The sequence below is a fragment of the Grammomys surdaster genome, unplaced genomic scaffold (genome assembly GCF_004785775.1).
Source record: "Grammomys surdaster isolate TR1022 unplaced genomic scaffold, NIH_TR_1.0 140, whole genome shotgun sequence".
Lineage (NCBI taxonomy): Eukaryota > Metazoa > Chordata > Mammalia > Rodentia > Muridae > Grammomys > Grammomys surdaster.
The window spans coordinates 2,392,074-2,401,427 of NW_021604598.1; the positions used below are offsets into that span (position 1 = coordinate 2,392,074).

The window sequence follows — 9,354 nt, forward strand, 5'->3', positions numbered from 1 at the left end:
GGTAGGCAGAGGTGGGCAGATCTCTTTTGACTTTGAGGCTAGCCTGGTCTACAAAGCAAGTTCCTGGACAGTTTGGACTGACTACACAGAAAAACCCTGCCTTGAACAAAAAGAAGAATCAGCCTCGGCTACATAGTGATTTTGAGGTCAGCATGAACTTTGTGAGAGCTTGTCTCAAAAAAAATAAATAAATAAATAACCAGTACAGGACTGGAGAGACAGCTCAGCAGTTCTAATCCCAGAATCTACATGATGGGTCACAACTGTAGCTCCAGTTCCAGGATGCATTCAGTACATAGATGTTCATGTAGGTAAAACACACATGAAATGTTTCAATAGTTGATGTGGGGTCTAGGGAGCTGGATAAATGTATAAAGAGAACAGCCTGGATTTGATTTCTTGGGACCAAAGAGCAGACTTCTGGAAGTTGTCCTCTGACCTCCACATGGATGCTGTGGCAAGTGTGTGGGTATATCCACACCGAAATTTACACCTGCATACATACAAATTCTAAAGCAGGGCTGGGACCTGTAACACTAGCCCTGTGTGTATGGAGGAGTGGTTGTAAGGATGAGGCTTGCTGAGGCTTGTTGACTGCCAAGCTGCTTTCAGCTTCAGTGAAAGACTGCCTGGGGATTAAAGTGGAGAGCAACAGAGCAGGATATTAGCCATTCTTTGGCCTCTGCTCACACAAGCACAAGGGCCTTGAATATTGTGGAGAAAGTGTTGTATCACTGAGTGACACCTCAGGTTTGGGGTTTTGAGGCATTCTGACTAAGCTCACCTCTATAACTTCTTGAAATTGTTATCATTTACCCTTTATCACTCAAATTCTACCCAGTACCTCTGCTCATGTTAGCAGGTTTTGCATAGCAGCTCACTAGGAATGTTGTAGGACAATAGTGCCCTCTTCTGGCAGAGGCGACAGATAAGGTTTATTTGTAGTAAATCACTTGGCTTTATCTCTATTCAGGGCACTGGAGGCACATGAGTGTACACACACACACACACACACACACACACACACTCTTCATTGAATAAAGTAATGGTGAGAGTCGAGTTTATGGGCCTTACGTTTCTTTTGTAATGATAGGAATCCTTTGACAAAAAAATGACTGAGACTGTGTATTGAGCACCTGACTCAGTGCTGGGTCCTTGAATAAATGAACACAGAATGACAGAGACTAGTGTTAGGGACTACATGTATGAAGACACAAATTCATCCATCTTTATGCTCAGTGTATGTAAGAATATGTGCAGACTCAACCCAGAGCCTTGTGCATGCTGGGCAGGAAGCTCTTTTTTAAAGATTTATTTTGTGTATGTAAGTATTTTGCTGAATGTGTGTGTACCACCATCTACCTGCCTGGTCAGAAGAGGACATCAAGTCCCTGGAACTGGAGTCACAGGGGGCTGTGTGTGCTAGGAATGCTGTGTCCTCTGGGAATGTGCTCTTACCTGCTAACTCATTAGCCCCTATTTTGATTTTTTAAAAAATAATTTTATAGCCGGGCAGTGGTGGCGCACACCTTTAATCCCAGCACTTGGGAGGCAGAGGCAGGCGGATTTCTGAGTTCGAGGCCAGCCTGGTCTACAGAGTGAGTTCCAGGACAGCCAGGGCTACACAGAGAAACCCTGTCTCGAAAAAACAAAACAAAACAAAAATAATAATTTTATGTGCATTGGTGTTTTGCCCGCATGTATGGCCATGTGAGGGTGTTAGATCTTGTCATTACAGACAGTTGTAAGCTGCCATGTGGGTGCTGGGAATTGAATCCAGTTCCTCTGAAAGAGCATTCAGTACTCTTAACTGCTGAGCCATCTCTTCAGTACACCATAGGTTTTTTGTTTTCTTTTCTTTTGAGGCTGGCCTTGAAATCACTATATGGTACAGGATGGTTTGAACTCTTAACACTCTTGTTTTTACCTCCCAAGTACTGGGATTTGCAGTAGTGCTCTACAATGCCTTTTTTGAGGCAGCTCACAATATAGCCCTAACTGTCCTGGAGCTTGCTACGTAGACTAGGTTAGCCTCGAACTCACAGAGCTCCACCTGCCTCTGCCTTCCCGATCTTAGTGGAGTGCAATAACAGGCTCGACTCAATTATTATTTCTTCTTTTTGTGAGATGGGATCTCTCTGTAGCCCAAGCTGGCAGGAAACTCACTGTGCTGTGTCGATCTCCAGCTCCACATAATCCCTTTCCCCCAGCTTCTGAAAACTTGGGATTCCTGATGAGTCATCATATCGGGCTGTTGTAGTTTATACAGCAGGAAAACATGTCTTGGAGTGTTTTAAAATACATTTATTGTATGTCCGCCCATGAGAATATGAATGGCTGTCTTGTAGGTCTCAGAGACTCAGGTCATTGGGCTTGGCGCCGTGTATCTTCACTCGCTGAGCCATGGCATTGGGCCTTAGAACCGTTTTCGTTATAGAGGGAAAGTGGCAGCAATGGGATCTGGAAGTAGTGCACCCAAGAGTGTGGAGGGTGTAGGCGTCAGTTGCTATGGTTCCCGAGAGCTTCCCAGATCACGTGATTCAGGGCAACATGGCGCTGTCCACTGTGGTCTCAGCCCACGTGGTTCCGGGACTCAAAATGGCGGCGGTAGGCAGCCCAGTTTCGCTCGAGTCCGCTCCACGAATCATGCGGCTGGTCGCTGAGTGCAGTCGCTCCAGAGCTCGGGCGGGTGAGCTGCGGCTGCCGCATGGAACCGTACCCACCCCTGTGTTCATGCCTGTGGGTACACAGGCCACCATGAAGGGTATCACCGCGGAGCAGCTGGACTCCCTGGGCTGCCGCATCTGCTTGGGCAACACCTACCATCTAGGGCTGAGGCCGGTGTGTGGATTCGATCCGGGGGTGGGCAGCGAGGGGGCCGTCTAACCGGGACACGCCTCTGAAAAAGTCAGTCTAGTAACGCGCACCGTGCTGGGGCTCACCCAGACCTGGCCGTAGAGCTGCAGGCTACTGCCTAACTTTTTCTCCATCACAGGGTCCGGAGCTGATCCAGAAAGCCCAGGGTCTTCACGGCTTCATGAACTGGCCCCACAATCTGCTGACGGTGAGTTGGGGTTGCCGCCCTCGGGCTCTGCGTTGAGGTGAGAGGTCCCCAGTCGCGATCTCCTGACAGCTTCACTGCGGGGGTCTCTCCAGGATAGCGGCGGCTTCCAGATGGTGTCCCTCTTCTCCCTGTCCGAGGTGACGGAGGAGGGCGTCCGCTTCCGCTCGCCCTACGATGGAGAAGAGACACTTTTGAGCCCAGAGAGGTCGGTGGAGATCCAGAACGCTCTGGGTAAGAGAGCCCTGGGGCGCCGCCCCTTCACCTGGTCTGTAGCTTAGACAGGGCCTCGGACGCCACGCGTGGTTTGGGACTTCTTTGAATTTGGACTCTTTCACCCAACGAAAATGTGGATAAAGAATAGGTCCTGTTTGGGGCATGTGCCTCAGTTAATTGGAGTGCCTTGTCCACGTCCTGGACTAGATCCCCACCAAAGCAAACAAAACGAAACAAACACATTTTTTTTTAAAAAAAAATATGTGGCGGCTGCCTAGCTAAGCAGAAAAATTATTGCTACTTCCAGGCCTGCTTGGGTTACACTGTTAAGAAGCTGTCTCCATTTCCTGACAAAAAAGAGAACTAGTGTCAGTAGCGTAAGCACAGTGCTGGATATGGAGTCATCCTTTTTTATTTGTTGGTTTGTTTTATGTGTGTGTGTTTTATTATTTACTTCTTGTTATTTTGGAGAGGGTCTCACTGTGTATCTTCAGCTGGTCTAGAACTCTCTATGTAGACCAGTAGACCAGACTGGCCTCAAACAGAGATAAACCTGCTTTTGCCTCTTCTCTGGAGTGCTGATGTTAAAGACAGGTGCCACCACACCCAGCCGTTAGTGTTCTTAGTAATAAATTGTATTTTATAAAATATTGGTGGCAACAAGGTAAGATTCACATGCTTTGGACCCCTCATTTCCATCTATGTAGTTTATTTTATTTTGTCTTATTTTTTGAGACAGAGGCCTACATAGTCTATGCTGCCCTGGACCTCACTCCCTCTTTAACTGAGGTTGACTTTGAACCCCTGATCCTCTTCCCTCCACCTCTAGAGTGGAGGTATTATAGCCCAATGCCATGATGCCTGGTTTGATACTGAGCTGGGGCTCAGCCTCAGGGCTTTTGTATTACATGATGTAGCACTCTATTCACTGAGCTGCAGCTACAGTCCAGGACAGCTTATGTTGTATAGATTGTCCATGGGAGTCTTGGAGCATAAGCTCTAGCCCTTCCCCACTTCTGTACATACAAGTAGGAAGATCTGTCAGGGCCATTGTGTCTGGTGCTGGGATGGCATGGAAACCAGGGTATCTCAGGTGCTGGGTATGGGCTTTATCCTATTAACTGGGCATTGTGACAGGGTTAGGGTTAGGGGTCCTGGGTTGGAAATCTAACAACAGAGTCTCACCATGTAGCCTTGGCTGCCCTAGATCTTGCTATGTAGGCTAGATTGGCCTTGAACTCAGAGCTCCGACTCTTTTCAGATTAAATGTGTGCACCAGCCATGTCTAGCTATTTGATTTGATTTGTTTTGTGGAGGTGTTTTGCCTGCATGTATATCTGTGTACCACATGTGGCATGGAAATGAGGAAAGGGCACCGGATTGTCTGATCCTGCTTGTGAGTTATCGTGTGGGTTCTGGGAACTGAACCAGGTTCTCTGGAAGAGCAGTCAGCACTCTTAACCAGTAACCCCCAACCTTAAACTCTTGATTCCTCTGCTTTCACCTCCTGAATGCTGGGACAGAGCCACTGCACCCACTTTATGCAGTTCTGGGGATGGAGACTGTGGACTTGTGTATGCTAGACCATCACTGAACCCACTGAAGAAACATCATTTCAATAGGTCTGTGTAGAGGCAGGAGGCGTAGAGGCAGGAGGCGTAGAGGCTTGGGAGCTGGAGAACAGCCTGGGGTCCATAGTGACAATGTGTAGGAACCAGTTTTCCTCCCTCCCAATACAGGTCCTGGGGATTGAACCTGGGGAGCTGGGCCTGCAGGAAAGCACATTTACCTGCTGAACTATTCACTGGCCCATGAGGTTATTTGTACAAAAGAAAATGAGAAGTTTCCAGGCTTCTGTGTAGAAGTCAGCATGAGTACAGAGGTGGACCCTGGGAGTGTCCTCTGTGTCCTCTTCCTCACCAGAGCGCCCTCCCACCCCTAGGCTCGGACATCATCATGCAGTTGGACGACGTGGTGAGCAGCACCGTGACAGGCCCTCGAGTGGAGGAGGCCATGCACAGGTGTGTGTGGGCGTGTTCACGTGTGTGTACCCAGGGAAAGGATTTGGGCCCTGTGGCTCCCGTCCTTCTCCCGAGCCACTTGAGGGTCTGTGACCAGGGACCCTCCTGCAGGTCAGTCCGCTGGCTGGACAGATGCATCGCAGCCCATAAGCATCAGGACAAGCAGAACCTCTTTGCCATCATCCAGGGTGGACTGAATGCTGATCTTCGGACCACTTGCCTGAAAGGTAGAGTCAAGTACTGGCACGGGTAGGCTGCTCCAGGTACAGAATGGTACTGTGGCCATAGCTGTTAACTGGCAAAGGTGTGAGCGAAGGAGACAAAGGCCCTGAGGCCTCCTGCGGTCTAGAAAATGGAAGGAATGGAGCGAAATGCTGATCCCAGGTTGGATTGTGGTTTTCTAATTTGATCATTCACACTTTCTCTCTCTCTCTCTCTCTCTCTCTCTCTCTCTCTCTCTCTCCCTCTCCCTCTCCCTCTCCCTCTCCCTCTCCCTCTCCCTCTCCCTCTCCCTCTCTCTATCTCGCATGCGCGCTCTTTCCTCATTCTCTCTCACTCCTCTACCTCCCAGAGTGCGTGTGTGCGTGCGTGCACGCACATGTGACCGTGTGAATATAGGAGTCAGTTTTCTCCTACCACGTGGGTTCTGGGGTGGAACTCAGATCATCAGACTTGGCGCCACGTGCCTTTGCCCTCTTGCTGGCTCTTCTCGCAGATCTGTTGAAATACTACATTGACTTGGGACAGGCTTTCATGTAGCCCAGGCTGGTCTGGACTTTCCTGTGTAGCAAAGGACGATCCTGTACTTTTGATCCTCCTGCCTCCACGTCTGAGTGCTGAGGTCACTGGCATACATCACTACACAAGGATGATGTGTCGCTGAGCTGGACCCTAGGGCTTCCTGCTCAATGGGACACTAATGACCCAGTCACAGTAGAGTAGTTCAGGGTGGCCTTGAATTCCTGATTCTCCTGCCTCCGCCTCCTGAACTGTTGGGATTCCTGGGATCCCTGTCTTAAGGTCGTGTTTTATGAAAAATTAGTGCAATGTTGTATTGTGCCAAAGGAAATTGAGCCTTATGACAGTAGTTCATTTTAACCTTTATAATGTCACAAGATCCTAAATCCTCCTGAGCTGGGGTCATCTGTCCTTTCAGAGATGACCAAGAGGGATGTGCCAGGCTTCGCCATTGGAGGTCTGAGTGGAGGAGAGAGCAAGGCGCAGTTCTGGAAGATGGTGGCGTTGAGCACCTCCATGCTGCCTAGGGGCAAGCCACGATACCTGATGGGGGTCGGGTATGTTGGGGCAGAGGAGAAAGAATCCTGAGACCTTGGGATTGGGTGGGGGGCACAGACCCTGGGGTCCCCATTCCCTTTTGATGGATTCTTATGAAAAGAAGGGTATGGTGTTGCTGGGGAGCTAATGAAGTGGTCACATCATCATCCACTTCCTGGAGTAAATAATGTTCTGGGGCATCCTCAGCTATGTAGGGAGTATAAGACCAGCCTAGGCTAAGTGAAATACAGCATCAGTACAGAAGCAGACAAAAGCGAACACTGGGCTCTTCTCAGGGGGAGGCTGGAGGGAGCCCTGGGAAGCTCTCTCTTCAGGTGGACTTTCCTCCTCCCTTTCTCCCATGGCTGCACCCAGCTATGCCACTGACCTGGTGGTTTGCGTGGCTCTTGGATGTGACATGTTCGACTGTGTGTACCCCACACGGACAGCGGTGAGTCCTGAGCAGGGGACTGGAAGGGCTAGGAGCCTGTGCCCCTTGTGACCTTGACTGTCCTTGTCCCCAGCGCTTTGGATCCGCCCTTGTGCCTACTGGGAACCTGCAGTTGAAGAAGAAGCAGTACGCAAAGGATTTCAGCCCCATAAACCCGGAGTGTCCCTGTCCCACCTGCCAGACGTAGGTGTTGGAAGTTGGGGAGTTGGAAGTTGGAGAGGGGAGAGGGCTCAGGCAGTGTGCTGCTACCAACCGTGTGACCCACAGGCACAGCCGAGCCTTCCTACACGCCCTGCTGCACAGTGACAACACTGCAGCGCTGCACCACCTAACTGTGCACAACATTGCCTATCAGGTGACCTGGACAAGTAGAGGGTAGGGCCTGGGGGTCCTGGGGCAGGGAAGGCCTTGGCTCTCAAGGCAGAGTGGGGTGAGGCTCTCATAGCGGGGGCAGCATGGCTCTTTATGTCTGAGGCATAGTGGGGCTCCTTTAGGGGTGTAATGTGTCTATGCAATATGTGTCTATGGGTGTAAAGGGTCCTGTTGGCAAGATTCATCTAGAGGGTGTGGGTGGTTGGGTCCCTCTAGGGTGGTTCCTTTTGCCTTAGGCTTGTGATGTGGTTGAGATTCTTTGCATGCTGGTGCCTTGGGTGCATCCTTGGACCCACTGGTGGCGCATGCCCCTGGCTGATGCTTATTCCCTGCCCTGCAGCTGCAGCTCCTGAGTGCAGTGCGCAGCAGCATCTTGGAGCAGCGTTTTCCTGACTTCGTCCGAAACTTCATGCGTACCATGTATGGCGACCACAGCCTCTGTCCTGCCTGGGCCACTGAAGCACTGGCCTCTGTGGGAATCACACTCACATGACCTGGTTGCTGGGGAAGGACGCTGGGGTATGGGGAATATTGAAGGATTCTTTTTTTTTTTTTGGTTTTTTGAGACAGGGTTTCTCTGTGTAGCCCTGGCTGTCCTGGAACTCACTCTGTAGACCAGGCTGGCCTTGAACTCAGAAATCCGCCTGCCTCTGCCTCCCAAGTGCTGGGATTAAAGGTGTGTGCCACCACTGCCCGGCTTGAAGCATTCTTTTCTACAAAAGATTTTGTTACTACTTTTTGTTTTCATTTAAGATCTTGTGTCTTCTTGGGGAGGCCGCCTGTCTGTCTTCTTCCTCATTCCAAGCTTTACTGTAGTTGGATATCTTGATTCTCAGTAGGAAGTGAACCAGAGAGTGGAGGTGGGCCCATAATTGGATATATGTATAGAGGCTCCAGGGTGTGTGATCCCAGGACAAAGAAAGAGAGGCAGAGCCAGGAAGGTCTGGGGAGGTGGCCCTGAGGAGTTTAGTTTCAGTCTGGCAGCTCCAGAGTTAGGCTATAATTCTAGCTCTGGAGCTTAGCTATTGGCTATATTCCTATAGGCAGGAGTTGGAGGTTAGCTGCATTTTAAGACAAACTTAATTTTCATAGCCAGCCTTGGATACAGAGTAAGACTCTTTCTCAATGAAAACAAAACAAAAAAGTAGTCATAGCAACCATGGGGTAACTGGGAACCACTGGGCATAGCCCAGCTTTGGAATGTAGTCTCAGACTGGGGGATCTCTCTTGAGGTCAGGATCTCCCAGCTCTCCTGGAAGATATCACTCTCATTCTTCCCTGGATGTCAGGTGCTTAGCTGGCCCAGGGAGAGGAAACAACTTTGTCCAAGGTCACCAATAGAGAGTGGCAGCTTGCTTCTCTGCTCTGTCTTTTTTTTTTTTTTTAAAGGATTTTTTTATTTTATGTATGTGTGTACACTGTAGCTGTCTTCAGACACACTAGAAGATGGCATTGAGTCCCATTACAGATGGTTGTGAGCCACCATGTAGTTGCTGAGAATTGAACTCGGGACCTCTGGAAGATGAGTCAGTGCCCTTAACGTCTGAGCCATCTCTCCAGCCCTCTGCTCTACTCTTAACCCTGTAGGCACATGCTTGGCTCTGTATAGCTCTCTGGACTCTCCTTAATAATAGATGTGAATTAGCAGCCGATCACACCATGGCACGTGACAGGGATCAAAGGCATGAACCACCCATCAGTCAGCTTGTTACATTCTTGAGGATGACCTTGACTCCACCATCATCCTGCCCACTGCTGCCTATGGCTGGGATCATGGGTGTGCATGGCTACCCCTGGTTCATGTGCCAACGATGAAACCCAGGGCATCCCAGAGAAGCACTGGTCCCACAGAGTCACATACCCAACCCTATACTTTTCTCTCTTTCTTCCTTCCTTTCTTTCTTCCTTCCTTTCTTTCTTTCTTTCTTTCTTTCTTTCTTTCTTTCTTTCTTTCTTTC

At 49.7% G+C, this 9,354-nt stretch overlaps 1 protein-coding gene across 1 annotated transcript; it reads left to right on the plus strand.

The window, feature by feature from the left end:
• Nucleotides 1–2,594: 2,594 nt before the first annotated feature.
• Qtrt1 (queuine tRNA-ribosyltransferase catalytic subunit 1) lies at nt 2,595–8,027 on the plus strand. The gene is made up of 10 exons (XM_028763867.1): nt 2,595–2,841; nt 2,996–3,064; nt 3,157–3,295; nt 5,220–5,298; nt 5,410–5,525; nt 6,455–6,593; nt 6,949–7,024; nt 7,098–7,207; nt 7,292–7,379; nt 7,737–8,027. Exons 1-10 carry the CDS (start codon nt 2,599–2,601, stop codon nt 7,887–7,889), a joined length of 1,212 nt encoding a protein of 403 aa, XP_028619700.1. The 5' UTR covers nt 2,595–2,598; the 3' UTR covers nt 7,890–8,027.
• The last annotated feature ends 1,327 nt before the right edge of the window (nt 8,028–9,354 follow it).

Excerpts from the sequence above, each read along its gene's own strand:
- Qtrt1 (XM_028763867.1), top strand. The coding sequence starts at position 2,599 with ATGGCGGCGGTAGGCAGCCCAGTTTCGCTCGAGTCCGCTCCACGAATC. Across the intron at positions 2,842-2,995 it reads ACCATCTAGGGCTGAGGCCG|GGTCCGGAGCTGATCCAGAA; the intron begins GTGTGTGGATTC and ends TCTCCATCACAG. Across the intron at positions 5,299-5,409 it reads GTGGAGGAGGCCATGCACAG|GTCAGTCCGCTGGCTGGACA; the intron begins GTGTGTGTGGGC and ends ACCCTCCTGCAG.